Source organism: Stegostoma tigrinum, chromosome 18 (assembly GCF_030684315.1).
Source record: "Stegostoma tigrinum isolate sSteTig4 chromosome 18, sSteTig4.hap1, whole genome shotgun sequence".
Lineage (NCBI taxonomy): Eukaryota > Metazoa > Chordata > Chondrichthyes > Orectolobiformes > Stegostomatidae > Stegostoma > Stegostoma tigrinum.
Window position 1 is genome coordinate 54949674 of NC_081371.1, and position 24496 is coordinate 54974169.

Sequence of the window (24496 nt, forward strand, 5' to 3'; positions counted from 1 at the left end):
AGACTGGAGGGCAGTGCAGGGAGTGCGTCCCAGACTGGGCAGCAGTGCAGGGAGTTGTGTCCCAGACTGGAGGCCAGCATAGGGAGGTGTGTCCCACACTGGAGGCCACATGGGATGGCGAGTCCTGTCTGGAGGCCGTCACAGGGAGGTGAGTCCCAGACCAGAAGCGGTCACAAAGAGTAAAAGCCCTTGCGGGCTAGAGACGAGGCCTTGAGTTTTCAAGCCTAGTGTGTCTGGTGACTTGCCCCGTTACGGTCTGGTGATGTGGCCCGGTGCGATCTGGAGGCTTGGTGCCAGCCCGGTGCAGTTTGGTGATGTGGCCCGGTGCGATCTGGAGGCTCGGTGCTGGCCTGATACAGTCTAGAGGCTCGGTGCTGGCCCGGTGCGGTCTGGAGGCTCGGTGCTGGCCCAGTGCGGTCTGGAGGCTCGGTGCTGGCCTGGTGCAGTCTGGAGGCTCAGTGCTGGCTCGGTGCAGTCTGGAGGCTCGGTGCTGGCCCTGTGCTGTCTGGAGGCTCAGTGCTGGCCCGGTGCTGTCTGGAGGCTCAGAGCTGGCCTGATGCGGTCTGGAGACCCAGTCCTGGCACGGTCAAGGGGAAAGAACTGTGAACCAAATACTATTTTTGCCTCCTTTTTATTCTTGAGCTGGACTTTCATTTAGAATTCTTTCAATTTTGTACCAAACACTTAAGTATCTGTACCTGGGCATCTTGTACCTAAGATGGCATCATAAGTGGCAACATTACAAACTTTTCATGGCACTCATCCAGTGCACATGACAATGAAATGAATTCTATTCAATCCATTCATCATTAAGTGACATTTAGTGAATGTTTCTTTGACAAGTCAGCCCAGTGTCCTGACATCAGTGAGCCAGACACGATAAGCTTCTTTCTTTCTCACTTTCCATTTACTTACTAAATATCGGCTCACCCATTTACTTCCACTGCACTCACTTAAAATTTTGTGCACAGTGGGCTGTTGTGTAGTCAACAATGTAGACCTCAGAAGCCTCTCTTTTACATGTCCCTCAAGTTCAACCCCTGTTTAATCATCCTGTAATGCATGATCATTTCAAGTTTTCATACTCATAAAGAGCTGGTAAGCAGTTTATCAAAGATAATGAAATATGAGGCTGGATGAACACAGCAGGCCCAGCAGCATCTCAGGAGCACAAAAGCTGACGTTTTGGGCCTAGACCCTTCATCAGAGGGCTGATTGTGCATTTTGTGCTCCTGAGATGCTGCTGGGCCTGCTGTGTTCATCCAGCCTCACATTTCATTAGCTTGGATTCTCCAGCATCTGCAGTTCCCATTATCACTAAGCAGTTTATCATCTGTTGTCAAGCTCAAATACTTGCTCATCAAGCAGACTCTACATGATGTTCAATGTTTGTTTTACTGTTGTTATTTGTCTGTTCATGATTCTCATTATTGCCCTGTTCCCTTTAACTTTCAAAGAATATGAGCCAAATCAATGTCTATGGCCTTTCATTTCCACTGTAATTTTTTTTACCAACATATATAATAATTTTCTCAATGTTGTTTTTCTTTTGCTCATATTCTAGCCTCTATTGTTTCTAGCATCCATTGTAAATCTTTTACTCGCTCTGCAAACCTCATTGCATTGTCAGTGTATATTGGATGTCGTTCACCTCAGTGATATCATTGGTGCCTGTGAGTCAGTGACTCAGACATAACGATCTCCCAAATGGATATTTGATCTCATGTTTGACTCTTACCCATTCAATGCTTAAATGACCAATTTGTACACATCCATCTTCATCAGGATGGTTCAGATATTTTCTCATTACACTTAATAGGTTGAATAATGCCAATCAATTGTTGATAACATCTTATCAGTCTGGTAATAAGAGCCATGGCAAATGTCAACACAGTGGCAGCGATCTCAACTCCAGAGTCAGCATGCTGTGGGTTCGAGACCTACTCTAAGGCCCTGTGTACGTTAGGTAGAGATTTCAGACTGACAAAGCAGCAGCTGCACACATTGATAAGGATTGGTGGAGGGACTGCATTTTGGATGTGCTGCTAAATTGAAGCCCCTGTCCTATTCTCACATGGATGTAAAATATCCCTTTATATTATTGAGAAGAAAAGTAGGAAAGCTACCCACAAAGCTCTGGCAAATACTTATGCTTCAAAAAAATGATTAATTTGCTCATTATTACATTGCTGTCAGGCCTTCCTGTGTGCAACTTGACTGACAGATTTCTTACATTTCATCAGTGACTGCAAGCTAAAACTTCTTAATTGACTGTTGCTACATGATGCTTCATATTTAATATTTCTTGGAGGGTTTAAGTTTGAACGTTTACGCAAAATTGATCTTTTTCAAATTCTGGTTAAATATGTGGAATATTTTGTTAAGGAGTTGTTCACTTTGTGTAGAATGGTGACTGCCCATCTCGGTTTTCTGAACCTGTTTTAAACGATAAACGTTCCATCCTTAAAAAGAACGAGGTCTGGGTTCTGTAGGGGCTCCTCTGCTGCTATAGCTGCTATTTGTTTTAAAATTTCCACACAGACGTGTTCTTTTTCATACTAGTCTCCTCCCTCTCCTTCCTTTCTGGACACTGGGAGGGACTCGAAACGTCGACTTTCCTGCTCCTCTGATGCTGCCTGACCTGCTGTGTTCCTCCATCTCCTCACTGTGCTCACTGGGAACATGGTTATAGGGTTAACTGGACTGGCCCAGACAATTATGGAGTTTGAAGGTTCCCAGGACTGCTCTCCAGTGGGTCCACCTGGCTGCTTTAATTGTGGCACTCGATTCATTGACAGTAAGGTGTATACTATATGGAGGTACTTGACAGTCTTTGATCAAAAACCAAACATGCAGTGGCCATTACAGCCTAACATATGTCTTCCATGGCCCCCAAGCAGCTTCCCCCTCCCAGGTCTACTGCATCCAGTCTTGCTGAGTAGTATCAGTTAGGTCTTTGTAAATCCCGATGTTCTTGCGTCAGTATGGATGTCATGTATCCTTCCTTTTCACTAACAAAAATGGTAAAATGGCTTTCCACAGTCAGGAATTCCCAAAGCTCGTACCAAGCTTAAGACGTTTTTCACATTCCTAAAAGCGTCTCATCGCTCTTCTATGAAGGTAATGACCTCCTTTTAATGTTCTCTCGCTCTTTAAGAGGTCATTCAGTGGCTGTACCAGTTGTGTGTAGGAATTGGTCCAGTTTCTGTTAAAGTCTCACAGCCCTAAAAAGGATCTGAGCTCCTGAATAGTAGAGGGCTTTTGGGCCTTCCAAATTGCGGCAGTTCAGCCCTGATTAAGTTCTCTTCATCCATCTGAAGTCTTTGGCCCCAAATGCTCATCCTCTTCCTGCAACACTTGAGCCTTGTTAAAATTGGCTTTATGTCCTCGGGAGAGCGAGTGGTCCAGCAGGATTTGCAGAACCTATTTGTGCTGACCCTGTGTATTGGAGGCCACTAGAATATCATCCACATACTGAATCGCTGTAGAAGACACGGTGGGTAATTCTCATAAGTGATTTTGGGGGGCCATATGAAACAAGTCAGACTAGTCTGGGAGCCCTGTGGCAGCTGGGTCCAGGCATACTGTTGTTGCAGCATGGTGAAGGCAACCCACTGTTGGGCTGCAGGTGCTAAGGGTACCGTCCAAAATCCATTGGCTACATCTATCGCCAAGATTTATTAATGCTCTGGTGCGAAGGATCCATGACCACAGGAGATTTCTGATCAATGACTTGGCTAGCCTTCCTACAGTTGATAGCCAGGTGTCAAGTTGTGTCAGGTTTTTGTACCAGCCAAAGAGATCTGTTGGAGGAGCTGCGTGTTTTCACCAGTATGCCTTGTTCTTCCAGTTGATGGATGATGGATGATGTAGCTGAGGCTGGGCTAATGGTGGTATTGCTCGGTTGCACAGAGGGGTGGCTATAGTGAATAGTGCTAATTTCAACTGGAGAAACTGCAATTGTTCTAATCATTTCCCAGTTTGGGTGGTCCCTTCACTCTTCGTTTTTCACCCAACCTACAGATTGGTTGGGGATCCCGATTCTTTCTTTGGGAGGTTTCTTCCTGTTCTTCCCAGCTCTTTTCGGTGTATTTCAATTGCTTACAGACAGCCTTTAATTGGCTTTTCCACTCTGTTTGTTCCCTGTCATGATATGGCTCCTGTATTATCTCCTTCCGTTGTCAGATCTGTCCCATTAGGATGAGAGACCACCTTACTCATTGTTTCTCTTTCACACGTGTATTTTTTCCCCAGGCCCTTTTAATATCATCCAGGGATCACTGTGCCATGGAGGCATTGTATTTTTGCTTATTTTCCATTGAGGTTTTAGGTAGGTTGAATGAACGTTCTGTATGTTCCTTCAAGTTCTGTAAAATTTCATCTTCCGATATATGTCAGATTGGGCCTGCACACCCTGAGTTGTTCTGAGGGGGGTTCTTGTTTCTTTTCCCCTGCTATGATTCTTTATGACTATCAGATTCAATGAGTCTTGAGTTAAAGGCTAGTCAGAAAGCAGAGTGGGGTGCAGTGCGCAGAGATATTATTTTCTCTGGCCAAGTTGTCTGTACAGGACCTCAAGCCTATACCCTTTGGGGAATTTTGAAATCGTGTGCACGATAGGCTAAGTTTCGACAAACAACCAAGAAATTTTAAACAGAGGAGTTCTCAGCCCCTGTAGGTCCGAGGTTTAGTCCTTTATTCCTCCAGCAACCCTGCTCGCAGCGCCAAATTATTAGATCTCATATTTCCCAATGTGATTCCGAGTCTGGCGGTAGATTTAAGTACCACTGTGTTTTGGTACAACTTTGTTCCAGCTTCAGATTATCTTTTTATGTAGGCACATGAAAATTTTAGATTGTATACAGTTATAACTTAGCGCATACATGCTGCCCCCACCCGCATCGTGGATACAATTGGATATCGGTGCTGGGTTATCCCTCTGTAATTGGCTGCCTGGTACAACATCTTACAGAGATGGACAGGCTGGTGGTACAGTGTTTTCACAGACACTGTTTTCTTTCTCCTTGAACATTTGCCAGCTGCACATTCTATCTCATTTATGATAGGCCTATTATTGTTTTACTCATGGAGACTATATTAAACAAATATTTTCCCACATGCTGTAACTATTGAAGCCATGGGCAGTGCTTATCAGGGGCAGCTGTCGGCCATCTTGTGCCATCCCATCATGCACAGTGCTAACAGAGATTAAGAAAGTATTTGTGGACACAAAAGCATGTTTTAAAACACCTGAGGATGAGCTGATCTGTCTTATTCCTGAAATAAAAGAGCACCATCTTATCGAGTCTAGGGTGAGCCATACTTGTTGTCCTGAAGGGGTGATTGAAGACACTTCTTTGTATTGTGCTTTTAAGAGCCAGCTGTGTCTGCCAAGATATCAGAAACAACTGGAGTGGGAGCTGGCAGCACAGAAAGTAGATTGAGCCAAATATTCAGGATGGCGACACTAGCACTGTTGGCCCATCTGCTCCAGGTCAGCTGTGTTTTTATTTTCCTTCTCTCCCATTGTCATGGTTTCTTCTTACTTAGCATCTGAGGAAACGGGGAAGAGCGACGGTTGCCTCACCAGGAGCATGGCAGCAGCTATGGGCCCGGAGTAGAGTCGGCTGGAGGTCCGATGCAATGAAATGGCTGAGGGACTGAACATAAACTAGTTAGAGCGAGCCTGAAATGTCAGTCCCCGAAATCTGTGGCAGCTAGAGTTGGAAACTCAAGGTTTCTAGAGAGTGGGCCAAAACGGAGGAGACCAAGCCCTTTTGGGTGGTGCACTTATGAAAGACTGTTGACATTTTACCTTTATTCCTTTATTTTTCCATTTAATAGTGGGAAACATTAACTTTTAACTCATCTTAACTCAACTTTATTTCTTCATTTTGTCTACTTATACCAAGAACAACGGAATGTTTTACTTTGTTTCTGTATATTACTTGCACTTAAGATTTGTACCTAGATACATTTGTACTACGGTGGTGCCGTGTGTAGCGACTTTGTACATTTTGTACTGCACTCCTGTACTTCTGTACCTGAGTATACGTGACAATAAAGCTTAAATCAAATCAAATCAATGGTGCATGATTGGTGACATGGCTATACTTGGCTTAAATGTCATGAGCTTTGCTTGTCAACCTGCTTTACATGAGCAATGATCAATTTTCTTTTGACTGCGGGATCTTTACAAAATAAATTTTAAAAATGTTTCACTGTCTCTCAGTAAATTTTGGCAGCACTTATACAAAACTAAACAGCACACCACTAGGTCCTAAATTCGACTTAGGTCCTCCTTCACCCCAGAGTCAGAGGCATCCAGAGATGTACACACTGGAATGTTTTGTCCTCATTGCCTTCAAGATTAATTATAAAGGCCAGAAAGTATCATTTCTTTAATTTTAGAAATGACAAATAGAGGAGTGAGATTAAAACCCTAGAGTTCTCCTCTAACCTCAGTTTAAACATAAATGTTTGGGCTTATCCAGACACTCAATACAGGCAATGCTTCATTGAAAATGGAAAAGGATTAGAGGAAAGACATTTTATTCCTTGTTCATTATTATATCAAAACATCTTTGGTAGTTGCTACGGCTTATTGTAGAGGAGGAAGATGTGTCTCTGTATTATTTGCAAAAATATGCACGGCTCAACTAATTGAATTAGGCTAAAAGCTAGAGAGAGAGTTAAAAGTACGGGCTTGGACAGCGGATCTAATTGAGGCATTAACAGATTCAATATTGGAAGAATAGCAAAGCAAACCAAATGGTGAGTTAATTGAGTTAGCGGAAACCTTGGACTATCAGAAAGCAGCTTAGACAGGCAGAAATAAACGTTAAATAGATAGGGAAAAACAACTTCGATCATTAAATGAGAGCATTCAAGGTAGAGACTATATAACACACCTGAAGGAAGTCAGTCTCTTGGAAGGGTTTTTAAAATTCACCCCATTGGTTAGTATGAATGTACATTTAAAAAAACCCAAAAGGCTGTAACAGCCAGACAGGCAGAAGAAATGATTATAATTATGAGCTTGTCCATAACCCTTTACTCAGTGCACACCCCCACTTCCTTTATAAAAGCGAAAGAAAGTTGAAAGTAACAATCAGGAATAATTATAATACGAAGATACAAGGCTTCTTGTACATTAATATAATAAATGGTTTTGTTCATTGCTAACAACTTTGAGAACTGGAAAAAAGTATTTTTTTATTTTATAATTTGTTGGGCAGGATTGACAGTGAACTCTTCCATCCTCAGCTGTAACACTATGCAGGCATTGGAGCATCCTGAGGTTATGAAAGGTGCCATCTGAATGCAAGTTCCTTCTATTCTTTTCCTATACTGCATGTTAAATGTTGGCTAGAAATGCTCAGAGGTGCTGAGATCCTACTGTTTTCACAATAAATGTTCAGTCCACCCGTCTTTCTCTTATAAAAACTATTTTGACCTTCATGAATTTGGTCCTTTCTCCTTACCAGTATAGGGTTTATCTCCATGAAACTTCAATCATGTCATTCATGAGACTCACTACTCAATGACCTTTGTACTTTGTGCCATTGTTTACCTTTGGCAAAGCTAAAGAGATCATTGCAAACATTCTTCCATCAAATCCTTGGGGATGGTAATGTTCAACTTATCTTTGTTACACAAAAGTTGATTAACTGGGATATCACATCAGTAAAATGCTCGAAAAGGTATGAGGCTTGTATTACAAACAAAGACAGAAATTGCTAGAGGTGCTCAACAGCTCTGGCAACATCCACGTCCAGAAGATCACCAGCTGCCATTTCTGCCAGCTCCAGTGGGATGCCACCACCAAACACGTGTTGCCCTCTCCTCCCTTGTCCACCTTCTGCCAGGACTGTTACGCTCAGGGCACCCAGGTCCACTCCTTCATCATTCCCAACACTCCCCTACAGCCCCATAGCACCTTCCTCTGCAACCACAGAAGGTATAACACCTGCCTGCTTATTTCTTCCCTCCTTAGTAGCTAAGGGCCCAAATACAACTTCCAGGTGAAGCAGTGATTTATTTGTGTCCTTCACACAATCAATTCTACTGTATTTGCTGCTCACAATGTGGTTTATTCTACATCGGGGAAACAAAGCATAGACTAGACGACTGCTTCACAGAACACTTACATTCAGTTTACAAAATTGACACCAAGTTTCCAGTTGGCTGTTACTTCAACATAGCACCCTGTTCCCTGGCCAACATCTCTGTCTCAGGCTTGCTGCAGTGCTCCAGTGAAGTTCTGCACAAGCTGGAAGAACAACACCTCATTTTCTGCTTGGGGACCCTGCAGCCCTCTGGACTCAATATCAAGTTCAACAACTTTGGGGTTGAGACACCTTGTCCCATGTTCTTACCCCAACCCCGACACACTAGGTCTTGTTATCCTATGGCCTGCGATTATACACAACTTACTGTTAGCCACTAATAACAGGCACTTCTCCTTCTAGCCTATTACTCACTCCATTGTCTGTCCAACAATTCTTCTCACTCTTTAGTCTCTATCTCCACCTATCATAGAGACATAGAGTTATACAGCATGGAATCAGACCCTTTGGTTCAATTCATCCATGCCAATCAAATATCCCAAATTAATCTAGTCCCATTTGCCAGCATTTGGCCCATATCTCTCTAAACCCTTCCTGTACCCATCCAGATGCCTTTTAAATGGTGTAATTGCACCAGCCTCCACCACTTCCTCCGGCAGCTCATTCCACACATGCACTACTCTCTGCATGCAAATTTTGCCCCTCAGGCACCTTTCAAATCATACTGTTCTCACCTTAAACCCATGCTGTTTAGTTTTGGACTCCCCTACCCTGAGAAAAAGAGTTCCTGACTCGCTCCCACCCACTCTACCTTCCGCAATTAGAAAAACAACTTTTTCCTAGTTACCATCAGTTCTGAAGAAGGGCCACTGGACCTGAGACATTAACGCCGAGTTCTCTCTACTGATGCTGCAAGACCTGCTGAGTTTTTCCATCTTTTTCTGTCTTTGTTTCTGATTTACATCATCCACAGTTCTGTCGGATTTTTAAAATTAGATCTAGCAGCATCTGTGGAGAGAGAAACAGTGGCCCTTTTTCCGATAAACAAAGCAAAGAACTGCAGGTGCTGGAAATCTGAAACAAAACCAGAAATTACTGGAGATTCTTAGTAAATTGGGGCATCAAGGTGGCTCAGTGGTTTGCACTGCTGCCTCACAGCACCAGGGGCCTGGGTTCAATCCCACCCTCAAGTAACTGTCTGTGTGGAATTTGCACATTCTCCTTGTGTCTGTGTGAGTTTCCTCCAACAGTCCAAAGATGTGCAGGCTAGTTGGACTGGCCATGCTAAATTACCTGTAGTGTTCAGGGATGTGTAGATAAGAAGGGTTGTAGGGGGGTGATTCTGGGTGGGACTTTCTGAGGGTCGGTGTGGACTTGTTGGGCTGAAGGGTCTGTTTCCACACTGTAGGAATTCTATGATTCTAAGGTCTGGCAGTGAAGAGAAAGCAAAGGCAGCTTTTCAAGTCCAATAATGCTTTTTCAGAATTGGAGTCAAAATGTTCACTTAGTTTCTCTTTCCACAAAAGCTGCCAGAACTGCAGAGTTTCTCCAGCAATTTCATAAAATCTCCACAGTGCAGAAGCAGAACATTAGGCCCAACTCTTCCACACCATACTCTGAAGAGCATCCCATCCAGACTCATCCTCCTACCCTTTCCCTGTAACCCTGTATTTCCCACGGTTAATCCATCTAAATTGCACATCTTCGGACTGTCGGAGAAAACCAGACTGTTCTGTGGAAACACATGCAGTCACAGGGAGAATGTGCAAACTCCTCACAGACAGTCACTCGAGGGTGGAATCGAACCCAAGTGCTTGGCATTGACTGGCAGCAGTGCTAACCACCGAGCCACCACTTTTGTTTGTTTCAGATTTCCAGCATTTGCAGTTCCGTGTTTTATCGTTAAAAAAAATGTTTTCTAACTGCAAATGACATTCAATCCTAGTGAATCAATTTTCCAGCCATACAACAGAGGTAAGTCAGCTAGATTAAGACTGATATAACAGCAAGGTAAATAATGTCAACTGAACTGAAAATGTTGATAACATATTGTTCCTGGAATTCCTTGTATTGGTGTGCCAGAGACTGTGATAGAATCAATGGTGCCTTTGAGTACTGGTCACACTTGTGTACCCAAGGTCAGTGGGAACGATCTCATTCCTGTAGCACAAGTTATGCTCAAGTGCCACTTTGCAAATTGGGTCAATACTGAGCCTGAGGTGAAGCAGGATGCCCAACAGCGCAAGGAGAAATTCAACAGTCTTCTGTACTCGGTAAGGCTAAGTACCACCTTTATCGCTCTGCTACATTACATGTGCAGGACCATCATTAAACTTTGACACTGCACACTCAACCTATCAAAATTCATAGACTATAATTCTCATCAGTGCATGCATCATGTCTGCTGAATCATTCTCATCCATATCACAAAACTCTAGATCCTCCACTGACTGGTTTATTCTGAAATTATAGAGAGTAATAGCTCTGACCTTCACAGGCTTTTTATTTTTGATGGGGAGAACCAAGAGGGCTAATTCCCAACAAGAAAAAAACAGAAGTTGCTGGAAAAGCTCAACAGGTCTGGCAGCACTTGTGAAGATAAAATTAGAGCTAATGTTTTGGGTCCAGTGATCTCAGATCTGATTGGTAGCAGGGAAAATGTCGGTTTATATGCAGAAAACAGGGAGGGGGTGGTGTGGGGAGTACACAATAGGTTCTTCCTGTGTTTGTGTGGATTTCCCCAGGTGCTCCGGTTTCCTCACAAAGTCCAAAGATGTGCAGGCTGGGTGGATTAGCCGTGCGAAGTTGCCCGTAGTGTTCAGGAATGTGTAGAATAGGTGAGTTATAGGAAGATGGGTCTGGCTGGGATGCTCTGAGGGTTGGTGTGAATTTGTTGGGCCAAAGAGCCTGTTTCCACACTGTAGGGATTCTATGACCAGCTATGATCTCACTGAATGGCAGAGCAGACTGAATGGCTAACTTCTGCTCCTGCTTATTACTGTCTTCTAGCCTTATGCAAAGACATTGAACATGTTTCTGTAAGAGATTGACCTAATAATAATGTTAATGCTATACTTGCGTGGCACTAATTGGGAATATTAGCACATCCATAGCATTAATATTCTCAACCCACTCAAATTCCATACTCTACAAAATCAAGCCATAGGATCATTTACATTCACCTGAGAGTTCCTACAGGGCATCCACTTAAAATCACCTTTAGAAAGCAGCACTACTGAGAGTAAGGCATTCCATCACTACTACACAGGGAATGCCAAGCTAAACTTTGTCCTCTTCTTCTGAAGAAGGGACCCAACCTGAAATATCAACTTCCCTGCTTCTCTGATGCCGTCTGGCCTGCTGCGTTCCTCCAGTTCCACGCTATGTTATCTCCGACTCCAACATCTGCAGTTCTTACTATCTCTAAACTTTATACTCACTGATCTCTGGAATAGGTGTGTTATAAAATCTTCTGACTCAGAGGCAGTGACATCAGAAGGGAATTGGCAGGATGCAGAACTGGGCAAACAAATGGCAGATGGAATTCAACCCAGAAAAGTGTGAAGTGATTCATTTTGGAAGGTTGAATTTGAATGCAGAGTACAGGGTTAATGGCAGGATTCTCGGCAGTGTGGAGGAACAGAGGGATCTTGGGGTCCAAGTCCATAGATCCCTCAAAGTTGCCACCCAAGTTGATAGAGTTGTAAAGAAGGTGTATGGTGTGTTGGCTTTCATTGGCAGGGGGATTGAGTTTAAGAGCCACGAGGTTATGCTGCAGCTCTATAAAACCCTGGTTAGATCACACTTAGAATATTGTTTTCAGTTCTGGTCACCTCATTTCAAGAATGATGAGACGCTTTAGAGAGGGTGCAGAGAAGATTTACCAGGAAGCTTCCTGGACTGGAGGGCAGGTCTTATGAGGAAAGGTTGAGGAAGCTTGGGCAAGCTAAGGCTTTTATCATTGGACTGAAGAAGGATGAGAGGTGGCTTGATAGAGGTGTACAAGATGATGAGAGGCATAGATAGAATGGATAGTCAGAGACTTTTCCCAGGGCGGAAATGACTATTACGAGGGGACATAATTTTAAGGTGATTGGAGGAAGGTATAGGGGAGATGTCAGAGGTAGGTGCTTCACACAGAGAGCGGTGGGCATGTGGAATGCGCTGCGGCAGTGTTAGTGGAGTCAGATAGTTTAGAGACTTTTAAGCAACTCTTGGATAGGCACATGGAGGATAGTAAAATGTAGGGTATGCAGGGTAGATTGAGCTTAGTAGTGCCAAAGGGCCTGTACTGTTCTATGTATGAATTCTAAACACCAAAATTATAAGCAAGAATGATGTGGAATCTCACAAGATCACAGAAATAAATAGGCTGCTAAATGGGAAGGGGGCATTGATTCAGGAAGAGAGGAATTGGTGGGAGCTCCCAATTTAGACATCTGAAGTGGGGAAGAATCAAACTGGTGTCAAAGGGTGGCCAGGAACACGGGATGTTCAGAATTTGACCTTGATCTCTTAGGAACCTCCAAGGTGTCTGACCACTCACCTCCACCCCTCTCCTGCCTAAACACCAGTGTAGAGGGTCAATGAGACAACGAAGCAAAGTTACAATGACATTGACCAAGTTTGGCTTTATTTTGACTAATTTATTCCTGCTCACAGCATGGTAATTACAGCCCCTGCTGAACAGGAATGCAGCAAAATAATGAAAAACAAGATTAAAGATAGCTACTGTGCTACAAGCTGGAGTGGATGCTTAGCAACATTCATTTCCAGTCCCTATAGAGGCAACCACACAGACAGACAACAGGAATTTAATTGTTATTTATCAGTGTAGTACATAGCATAAGCATACTTTCCCATTATAGCTATAATTAGTAAATGACACCTGCATTGACAAAGTTTGAGAGTCAGTTTTCGATTAATAAATAATATATTTGTTTATCAGTCACAACTCAGAGTGGAAAGCCTCTCTTATGAAGGGTCTAGGCCCGAAATGTCAGCTTTTGTGCTCCTGAGATGCTGTTTGGCCTGCTGTGTTCATCCAGCCCCACACTTTGTTAGAGTGGAAAGCCAGTTTGTTATGCTTTCTCTGCTAAAGGGCACAAACTCTTTTCTCAATAGACTAAAAACCAAAAGAACTGCAGTTGCTGTAAATCGGTAACAAAAACAAAGTTGCTGGAAAAGCTCAGCAGGTCGGGTGACATCTGTAGAGGAGAAAACAGAGTTAACATTTCAGGCCCTGCGAACCTTCCTCAGAACTGAAAAGTAGTTCTGAGGAAGGGTCACCGGACCCAAAACATTAACTCTGTTTTTTGTTTCACTGATGCTGCCAGACCTGCTGAGATTTTCCAGCAACTTTGTTTTTGATCTCAGTAGATTAACACCATTAAAAATTTTGCAGGATGTGAGAGATCAGTTAAGGAATTTACTGAGCACTCTTCCAGATTGGTTTGTTGACTAGGATTTGGATACGTTTTACTATCAATTGATACCATGAAATTGTTTTTCTCTTGACCCATTTAGGGAATGAGGGCATCACTGGCCAGGCAGCATTTATTGCCCATCCCTAATTGCCCAGAGCGCAGTTGAGAGTCAACCACATTGCTGTGGGTCTGGAGTCACATGTAGGCCAGACTAGGTAAGGATGAAAAAATGGCTGCACACCCCATCGAGTCTGCACTGACCCTCTGAAGATATTTCAACCAGACCCCCATCTTATCCCCATAACCCTGCATTTCCCATGGCCAATCCACCTAACTTGCACATCTTCGGACTGTGGGAGAACACCCGGAGGAAACCCATGCACACACAGGGAGAATATGCAAACTCCACACAGACTGGGGTCAAACCCAAATCCCTTGTGTTGTGAAGCAGCAGTGAGCCACTGTACCACCCTAATTTCCTCTTAACTCTAATGTTGACACCTGATAGTGTAACAATAATCTACAGTTCCAGGCTTTCCTGATGAGAAGCATCCAACCAACATCTCCCATGTCAAATCCCCATGAGAAATTTCAAGAAGGTCATGCCTTGCTATTGGAACTCTAAGGAATATAGGCCCCATCTCCTCCATTTCTCCTCATAGACAATGCCATCATCCCAAGTTTCAGACTAGTGAAGCTTCATTGGACGCCATTCCAAGGCAAGTATAACCACTCTTAAGTGATTGAAACTACTTAGTGCTATTAAGGTCAGTTTGAATTGGAGCAGGAGGAAGAGGTAAATAACTGAGACATGGAGAGAAATGTAAAATAAAGAAAAACAAGGAGATGGGCTGGTTGTTGACCACATTGCCCCCTCAAAAGGCTATAAGATATCTGTCTGGAGACAGCGGGGGAGCAAGGTCATATTTTCGTGTGATTCTTTGATGAGATAGCACCTGCTGAACAATCGTAGGTGTGCAAGAACTATAATAAAAACCAACTTAGGCTCATCAGTCAGGCTCACTTATGGTTGCTTGCAGCTATATATAATCTGATGGTGGAAAGTGTTCTCAGCAACAAAATAAAGATATCCAACTATTACACTTTTTTCTAAATTAAACAAAAATATGTAGAATAATATCTTCCTGAGCATTCTTAACAGCACAAGATCTCAGTACCAAAGATGACTTGCCAACCAGTCAGCTTCCCTCAGTTTAAATTGTTAATCTTTTTGAAATATAGTATTCTTATAGCTGGCCTGTTGAATGCAAGAGGTAATATCTCAACAGCTTGTTTCTTTGTATCTGAAAGACCAAAGGTCTACACCTTCAAGCAACCATAGGTATTAATTTATTAAATTGCATAGAAGGAGCCATGCTGCTCTGTGCAAGATGACCTCCAAACGCCTTTTCAAACCCTAGACCTATACTCCGGAAAATCCAGATTTCCTCATCACAACATTTAATTGTGAGATCAGACTTTAAAGTCCTAATATAGTGTAAAGGTAAAAGCCTAATCCAGAAGGCATGTAACAGTAACGGGGAAAATAGAAAGCCAGTGACAGAGTTTTCAGTGCTGTGTGTGCTGCATGAAAGACATAGCATTAGAGAAACATGGTGTGGAAGAACAAGGGTCTTTTTACAAAGTAGTTTGCCTCTTCTAGTTAATCAGGATGCATTGTTCTACCCTCAGCATCTATTGAAGGGCTACAGCATCCATGCGAAACCAAACAATTGCATTAAATTGTCTCGGTCTCGGAGAGGTAAAGAGCTGCCACATTTTCCTTATTGTCCCAGAGAGCAGTATTTACTGTAATTCGCTTTATTGCATTCAATTTTAAGACGGATTGAAGACCATGTCAGCTGACAGTTGTACTGCACAGCTGCCTTAAGCAACAGTAATGGTACTTCCTCAGATGTGATCTACACAAATATAACTAACACCACAGTGGCAGATTTGTGCATGGCAATTCCAAGTGTCACTAACACCGACGGAAATCTTTACATAGGTGTGTTGTCTTACCTTTCATAATTTTCTCCTTTCTTCACAGGAGGATCATCCTCATGTGTGAATTTAGGAGCAGTCGTGGTAGATTTCTGATCAATGACTTGCCTGTAAGAGCTGTAAGTAGGAGAATGGGAAAATGTATGAGCAGTGCGATGTCATTGTTTAGGTCAAAGATTGAAGTGATGCCGTCACTCAATCCATGAGGGGACTATTGTCTGCTCGATAGATCATCAATTTTGTACATTTTTTCATTCACTCATGGGACATTCATTGCCTGTCGCTGGTTGCTTTTCAGAAGGTGTTGGTGAGCTGCCTTCTTGAACCACTGCAGGCCACCTGTTGTGGGTTCAACCACGATGCCATTAAGGAGAGGATGCCAGCATTTTGAACCAGCGACAGCGAAGGAACACTGATGTGTTTCCGAGTCAGGATGGTGAGTGACTAGGAGGGGCACTTCAAGGTGGTGGTGTTCCCATGAATAACAGCAGAAGTTGCTGGAAAAGCTCAGTAGGCCTGGCAACATCTGTGAAGAAAAATTCAGAGCTCTGGACCCGAAACATTAACTCTGATTTTTTTTGTTCACCGATGCTGCCAGACCTGCTGATCTTTTCCAACAACTTCTGTTCTCAGCATCTGCAGTTTTTCCCATTTTTATGTGATGTTCCCACGTATCTGCTGCCCTTGTTCTCCTATATGAAAGTGGTCCCAGGATTAGAAGTTGCCGTCTAAGGATCTTTGGTGAATTTCTGCAGTGTATCTTGTTGATAGTATACACTGCTGCTACTGAATGGCTGTGGTAGAGGGGTAGTTACTTGTGGATATGGTGCCATTCAAGTGGGCTGCTTTGTCACAGAATCATAAAATCCCGATACAGACAACAAGTAAAATAAACGTCATCTACAAAATACCTTGTAAGAACTTTGACAAACACTACGTTGGACAAACAGGCAGAAAGCTAGCCACCAGGATACATGAACATTAACTAGCCACAAAACGACATGACCCACTATCACTCGTATCCTTACATACAGATAAGGAAGGACACCACTTTGATTGGGACAACACATCCATCCTAGGACAAGCCAAACAGAGGCATGCACAAGAATTCCTAGGAGCATGGCATTCCAACTGGAACGCCATCAACAAACACATTGATTTGGAGCCCATCTACCACCCTCTGAGAAAAAGAATGGGAAATGACATCACCAACGCAGGAAATGACATCAACACAGGAAATGACATCACCAACCCAAGGAAACCCAAAATGCATAAATAGAAAGCGGGACATAACACCAGCACTTCACCGGAGGCTCACTGTTGATGTTACCTAGAATGGTGACTGATTATCTGGGAACGAACCTTCCAGCTCAGTGAACCAGCTTACATCTGGAACAAAATAAAGACCCACTCTCTTGCGGACAGAGAGGAGGAGAGCGCGACTGTGTTGGAGGTGGAAGGAAGACGTTGGGTGGGCTGTACACCCTTGCAACTGGTGGATCTTAATGTTGGCTTCGGCCTAACGCTGGTTCAGGGGAGCAGCCAACCTGCAACGATGGCTGCGGCAAGTGCTCGTGCCCCAGGTCAGGGGGTCTGGAACACCATCCGTGTTTCCGTGAAGAGGGTGGATGAAGGTGCACCTGTGGACCGCACCTTCTTCGTGAAGAGGGTCCTGTTGGACTGTTGTGGGTTCGCTGCTGCAGACATTTACTGCCTGCAGGATTTCCCTGGAGGACGTTTTTACGATGTGACCTTCAGGAGTGCCAAGCTTTGCGAGCGCTTCCCGGAGGTTTTCAAGGAGAAAGGAGGTGAGGGCCCCCTCTCTGTATTGACCGCTGTCCCGCTGTTTGTGATGCCAGCGCAGAGGAGCCGTATGGTGACTGTACACATATACAACCCGCATGTGCCAGCAGTTGATGTCCTGACCTTCCTCGGAAGGTCCGCAAAGGTGGAAGGGGACCTAACTGACATCATGGACCCCTTCGGGATCTGGACCAGTAAGAGGCAGGTCAGGGTGACGCTGAGGACGGGCGCGTACGGGAACATCGTACACCCACTGTCCAGCTTCGTGATCGGCGGGAGCAAGGACTACCTGACCTACGCAGGGCAACCTAAAGTCTGCCATGCCTGTGGTAGGTCAGGCCACGTGGCGGCCGACTGCAAAGCCACCATCTGCAGGGAGGAGGGACACCTTGCAAAGGATTGCCCACAAGAGAAAAGCTGCAACCTTTGCGGGGAAGTGGGCCACCTCTAAAGGGCATGCCCACGGCGGGGGACCACCTACGCCCAGGTCGCCGGCAGGGGCAATGCGGGGCAAGCCACTCCGGAGGAGAGGAAGGCACCAGGCCCCTGCAAGGACCCCGCTAATGTGCAGGAGGGCCAGGTCGTGCAGGAGGGCCCAGCCCCGCAGGACGGACCCAAGGCCAGCAAAGCGCCCCTGCAGGCTCCGCTCCCCCCCCAACAACCCGGAGTCGATGGAGGAGGCGACAGGTGACCCAGGGGAGTGGACGACGGTCCGGAAAGCGAGGAGGAAGGCGCGCCGGCGGGCCCTGGCACCGCAACCATCAGGCGGGAAGAGGCAGCTACAGAGGCTCTATAAGAGCTCCTCTGACGAGGGAGATTCGGAGGAGGCCCGCCCAAAGCAGAAGCTAAAGATCTCAACGGAGAAGGAAAGCAGCACCCCGATTCCAGGTGACGGGAGGCGTCCCTCCGACACCCAGCCACACGCCGCTGGGGCCCTGGAGGCCCCCCCCAGAACCTTCAGGCGGGAAGCAGGAAACAGCGCGTCCCCAGCCTGATCCAGAGCCAGACTCTCCTGCCTCCGTACCCCCGACAGGGGGATGCCACCTGGAAGGCAGCACGGACGGTTTCCTGAGCCCGGAGAGCATCCAGCAGTTAGCCCGGGCAATGGGCATGAAGGGACAGATGGAGGGGCTGGACCTTGGACTTGGGGAGGGTACTGCGGTCACTGCCCACAATGGGGGTACGAGTTGCGAGCATTAATGTGTGCAACGTCAAGTCCACCGCGAGATGTGTGTCCACGTTGGCCTACCTGACCACCATCAAGGCGGACCTCCTGTTTCTGCAGGAGTACGGGATACTGCACCTCGGCAGGTACGGGAAATGGTCCGGCGCCTGGACCTGTGGGCCTTCGATCTGGTCGGGGGGTAACGACTGTCGCTCCTCGGGCCTGGCTATTCTGCTGCGGGGGCACAACTTCACCATCTCTCAAGTTCAGGAGGTGGTGGGGGGGCGCCTCCTAGTGGCTGATGTCACCTACAGGAATGCTCCCCTGAGGCTGATCAACGTGTACGCCCCAGCGGTACGGAGTGAGCGGTTGGACGTCCTGCAGCGGCTTCCACCCCTGCTGGCTACATCCAGGCCGGTCATCCTAGACGGAGACTTCAACTGCATCATTGATGCAGATGGAAGATCCGGCGTGGGGACAGCGGGTGGGGGGATTCAACTGGACGTCACGTCCAGATTCCTGATGGGCACGGTGAAGGACGCCAAGCTGCTCGACGTCTTCAGCACCCCTGCAGACGGAGCGCAGCGGAGATAGACCTGGTCGTGGCCAGACGGGTCCATCCGCTCAAGCATAGACTTCCTGTTTGTGCCACGGGCGTTCTCGGTCAGGTCCACCGGTGTCGAGCCGGTGTTCTTCTCTGACCACTGCCTCCTGCTGGCCGACTGTCACTTACAGGACGACCAGCCGGCCGGCAAGGGGACATGGAAGCTCAACACGACTCTGTTAACCCCAAAGAACGTCGAGGAGCTTAAGAGGGAGTACGCCGGTTGGAGAACCTTGAAACCCCTCTTTGAGTCTCCAGGCGACTGGTGGGAGACGGTGAAGGAGAACATCAAGAGGTTCTTTGTCCTCAAGGGTGTTCAGAAGGCGAAAGAGAGGCGGGGAAAGCTGTCGCGACTCCAGAAAAGGGTGCAGAACCTGCTCCTTCTGCAGTTGATGGGGGTCGATGTCACGGAGGACCTCTGCGAGGTGAGGGGCCAGCAAGCCTCACTCTTCGCCGCGGAGGCCTCCAGGATAATCTTCCGGTCCAGGGTCCGCTCCGTGGAGCAGGGCGAGATGTGCTTGCGTTTCTTCTTTCAGAAGGTGCACAAAGAGAGCTCTGTGCTTAGCCGGCTGAAGGCGGACGACGGCTCGGTGACGTCATCTTGGCCCGACATTTTGAGGATCAGCAGATACTTCTATGCCGGACTATACGACGCGAAGCCCACGGACAGCACGGCCTCGATCGCCTACGTACAGGACAGGCGGGTGGACACCTGGCTCGTCAGCCTGGACCAGGAGAAGGCCTTCGACAGGGCCTCTCATGCTTACATGAGGGACGTCCTCTCCAAATTGGGGTTCGGGGAGGGCATCCGCAATTGGATCCGGCTGCTCTATACAAACATCATTAGCGCAGTCTCGATCAACGGGTGGGAATTGGACAGTTTTCCCGTCAGATCTGGAGTCAGGCAGGGCTGCCCGCTCTCTCCTGCCTTGTTCGTGTGTTGTGTGGAGCCCTTCGCCGCATCCATCAGGAAGGACGTGAGCCTGAAGGGCGTGACTATCCCAGGCAGCGGAGGCCTTCAGCTCAAGAACTCCCTGTACATGGGCGATGTCGCCGTCTTCTGCACCGATTGTCGGTCGGTGAGTAGGCTGTTGGACAGTGGTATTTGTCGAGGTTCGTCCCGAGCAGCTCCGTGACACGCGATTCTGTGCTGTACGGGCTGTTTCCCGGGACGCACACCGAGGCCAACATCAACTGCGCCTGGAGGACCATCAATGCGGTGAAAGACGCTCTTTGCCCGCAACTTGCTGGCCAGTTTGAACTGGCCTCGGGTGCCAAAGTCAATAGCGGTAAGAGCGAGGCCATGTTCTTCGGGAACTGGGATGACCGCTCCTTCATCCCCTTCATCGTCAGGACAGACTACCTGAAGGTGCTGGGTGTTTGGTTCGGTGGAGCTGGGGCGTGCACTGAGACTTGGGTGGAGCATATCACCAAACTGAAGCAGAAACTGGGCAGGTGGACACTCCGGTCCCTGTCCATTGCAGGTAAGAACCTGGTTGTCACGTGCGAGGGGCTTTCAGTACTGTTGTATGTGGCGCAGGCCTGGCCTATTCCCTGGACCTGCGCCACTGCGGTCACCCAGGCCATCTTCCACTTCATTTGGGGGTCGAGGATGCACTGGGTCCGCAGGGACACCATGTACAAAAACCTGGAAAATGGGGGAAAGGGCGTACCGAACGCCACCCTCGCCCTGATGGCTACCTTTGTGTGCGGCTGCATCAAGCTGTGCGTAGATCCTCAGTACGCAAACACCAAGTGTCACTACTTACTGAGGTTCTACCTGTCCCCGGTGTTGCGAAGGATGGGCCTGGCCTCGTTGCCGCGGAACGGGCCGAGTAGTTGGACGGTCCCGTACCACCTGTCCTTCGTGGAGAAATTTTTGAAAGGAAGCACCTTTGACCACAAGGCCATCAGACAGTGGTCAGCACATAGTATCCTCAAGCCCCTTTGGGAAAAGGTGAGGGTGGATCCCATCGTGTGGTTCCCCACGCAGACTGCGAAAGTCGTTTGGCAGAATGCCTCATCGCCAGAACTTTCAAACAAGCACAAGGACATTGCTTGGCTGGCGGTGAGAGAGGCTCTGCCAGTGAGATCCTTTATACATGCCCGGAATCTCTGTGCCACCGCACGCTGCCCTTGAGGCGGCTGCGGGGGGCATGAGACTATTGATCACCTCCTTCTGGAGTGTGCCTATGCGCAGGAGGTCTGGAGGGGGATGCAGTGGTATTTGTCGAGGTTCGTCCCGAGCAGCTCCGTGACGCGGGACTCCGTGCTGTACGGGCTGTTTCCCGGGACGCACACCGAGACCAACATCAACTGCGCCTGGAGGACCATCAATGTGGTGAAAGACGCTCTTTGTTCTGCCCGCAACTTGCTGGTCTGCCAGCTGAAAGAACTGACCCCGACCGAGTGTTGCAGACTGGCGCACTCCAAGGTCCAGGACTACGTGCTGAGGGACGCGCTCAAGCTTGGGGCAGCTGCTGCCAAGGCGCGGTGGGGAAAGACCACCGTATGAAACCCCTCGTCCACAATAGAAACAAGGTCCCTATCTGGTAACTGGGCCCAGCTGGCGCTTTCCCCAACTGGTCAGGGGGCCAACGGGGCCTCTGCGGGGTGACGACTGCCGGGGTGTTTTCTTTGCTTTGTTTTTTTTCTTCTTTGTTTTGATTTTGCCTTTAGTTGGTGTACGTACCCCCTGGGTAACCCGGAGCGGCTTGCATGACTGGCTAGGTGTATAAATGTTTTACTTTTTGTACATTCTATGAATAAAGTATATTTTTTCAAATAAAAAAAAGGTGACGAAACGTCTGAAAATGAACCTTCCAGCTCAGCGAGCAAACTCACATCCAGAATCCCTACAATGTTGAATCAGGCCATTCGGCCCATCAAGTCCTCACCGAACTCCAAAAAGCATCCTACCCAGACCCATCGCCTACCCTATCCCTGTAACAGCTGATACGCTCCAGGCTATTCCTCCACCATCTTGTGGAAGAATACAGAGATGAGCCACCTTCAATGAGAGAGCAGCGTCAAGCAATCACATGGGTGACAGCCGACAAAGCCTGCAGTTCTAGTGATATTCCATCAGGGGCCTCCAAGCCAGTGGGTTTTTGCTTACATCGAGATCCGTGCACCCATTCAATAGAGAAACGACTCCATCTGACTTTAAGAATCAGGCTTAGGGTATTGGAAAAGTAGTTCAATATTGAGTAGGTCGGGGCAGAGTACCTCCTTATTCTCTCCTTTTATGGGTAATCTCTCTGCACCATGTGGAAGTGGCTGTCACTGTTAAAGAGACCTTTCACCATGCTAAATAAATGCTGACTGAGATGGGGACAGGGTCATGATCCAAGGAGAAATGACTATGGTCACGAGGCCTTTGAAGAGGGGAAAGCGAGGTGCAAGTTAGGCAGAGGACTCCTGATCTGCACCAAAGCCATAGGCTGCATCAGAGTTTGACCTCTGGGTCAGAAGGACTGGGTTCAAATCCCACCTTAGTGTCACACAACATGGCCAAACAAGATGATTCAAAACACTTACAGACATGCTTCAGCGGTCAGGAAGGAGACAGTGCAGCTGCCAGGAGGCAGGGATTCGAGAAAAGTTGAGAAGAAGGCAGCAACACTAATACAACCCACCAGACACACCAGGCTGGCAGCCACAACACACATGGAGGTACCAGATCACAGGAAGTTACCCAAGGTGGGGAAGTAACAAAAGAGAAGCTTGGTAGTAATCAGGAATTCTGTTTGAAGGAGGGATAACTAGCATCCTCTGCATCCCTGAATGAGGACCCTGAAAGGTGTGTGCCAATCCAATGCCAGGGCATGGGATATCAGCCATGATCATAATGAATGGTGGTGCTGGCTCGAAGGACCGAATGGCCTACTCCAGCACCTATTGTCTATTGTCTATTGATATCTCAAGGCACTTGGGGCAGAACTTAGAAAGGAAACAGAAAAGTCCTTTCGTCCTGTTCATAAGACCATACCCAAAATGTAGAGAGGTGTGCAATCTGAGGGCAGGAGCTAGAGATTTCACAGATTAAGAGTGAAGCTAAAAAGCTGAATGTTTACGGTAGAGCTGGATGAACATTCCAGGCCAGGCAACATCGGAGGAGCAGGAAAGCTGACGTTTCGGGTCTGGGCCCTTCTTCATTTTTTCTGAAGAAGGGTTCATACCTGAAATGTCAGTTTTCCTGCTCCTCGAATGCTGCCTTGCCTGCTGTGTCCCTCCAGCCCTACACCTTGGTATCTCAGACTCCAGCATCAGCAGTTCCTACTATAAAGAACAAAGAAAATTACAGCACAGGAGCAGAGCCTTCGGCCCTCCAAGCCTGCGCCAATCCAGATCCTCTATCTAATCCTGTCACTTATTTTCCAAGATAATCAGAGGAACTGCAAATGCTGGAGAATCTGAGATAACAAAGTGTGGAGCTGGATGAACACAGCAGGCCAAGCAGCATCTTAGGAGCAGGAAAGCTGACGTTTAGCACCTAGACACTTCATCAGAAATGGCATTTCTGATAAAGGGTCTAGGCCCAAAACGTCAGCTTTTCTGCTCCTAAGATGCTGCTTGGTTTATTTTCCAAGGATCTGTATCCCTCTGCTCCCTGCCCATTCATATATCTGTCTCGATACATCTTAAATAACGCTATTGTGCCCCGCCTCTATCACCTCCGCTGGCAACGCGTTCCAGGCACCCACCACCCTCTGCGTAAAGAACTTTCCACACATATCTCCCTTAAACTTTCCTCCTCTCACCTTGAAATCATGGCCCCTAGTAACTGAGTCCCCAACTCTGGGAAAAAAGCTTCTTGCTACCCACCCTGTCTATACCTCTCATGATTTTGTGGGCCTCAATCAGGTCCTTCCTCAACCTTCATCTTTCTAATGTAAATAATCCTAATCTACTCAACCTCTCTTCATAGCTAGCGCCCTCCATACCAGGCATCATCCTGGTGAACCTCCTCTGCACCCTCTCCAAAGCATCCACATCCTTTTGGTGATGTGGTGACCAGAACTGTACACAGTACTCCAAATGTGGTCGAACCAAAATCCTAATCAACTGTAACTTGACCTGCCAACTCAATACCCCGTCCGATAAATGAAAGCATGCCGTATACCTTTTTGACCACACTATCCATCCTCATTGTCACCTTCAGGGTACAATGGGCCTGAACACACAGATCTCTCTTTGCATTAATTTTCCCCAGTGCTTTTCCATTTACCACATAGTTCATACTTGAATTGGATCTTCCAAAATGCATCACCTCACATTTTCCTGGATTGAACTCCATCTGCCATTTCTCCACCCAACTCTCCAGTCTATCTATATTCTGCTGCATTCCCTGACAGTCCCCTTCACTGCTACTCCAATTTTAGTGTCATCTGCAAACTTGCTGATCAGACCATCTATACCTTTC

The 24496-nt window shown here is 46.9% G+C and overlaps 1 protein-coding gene across 2 annotated transcripts in view; it reads right to left on the reverse strand.

The window, feature by feature from the left end:
- LOC125460853 (monocarboxylate transporter 2-like) overlaps positions 1-24496 on the reverse strand; it is a 318309-nt gene that overhangs the window by 134967 nt on the left and 158846 nt on the right. For both annotated transcript variants that reach the window (XM_048548973.2, XM_059652552.1), the window contains exon 5: positions 15518-15616. In XM_048548973.2, coding sequence (XP_048404930.1) covers positions 15540-15616 — 77 coding nt within the window. In that variant the 3' untranslated portion in view covers positions 15518-15539. The remainder of the gene's footprint in view (positions 1-15517; positions 15617-24496) is intronic.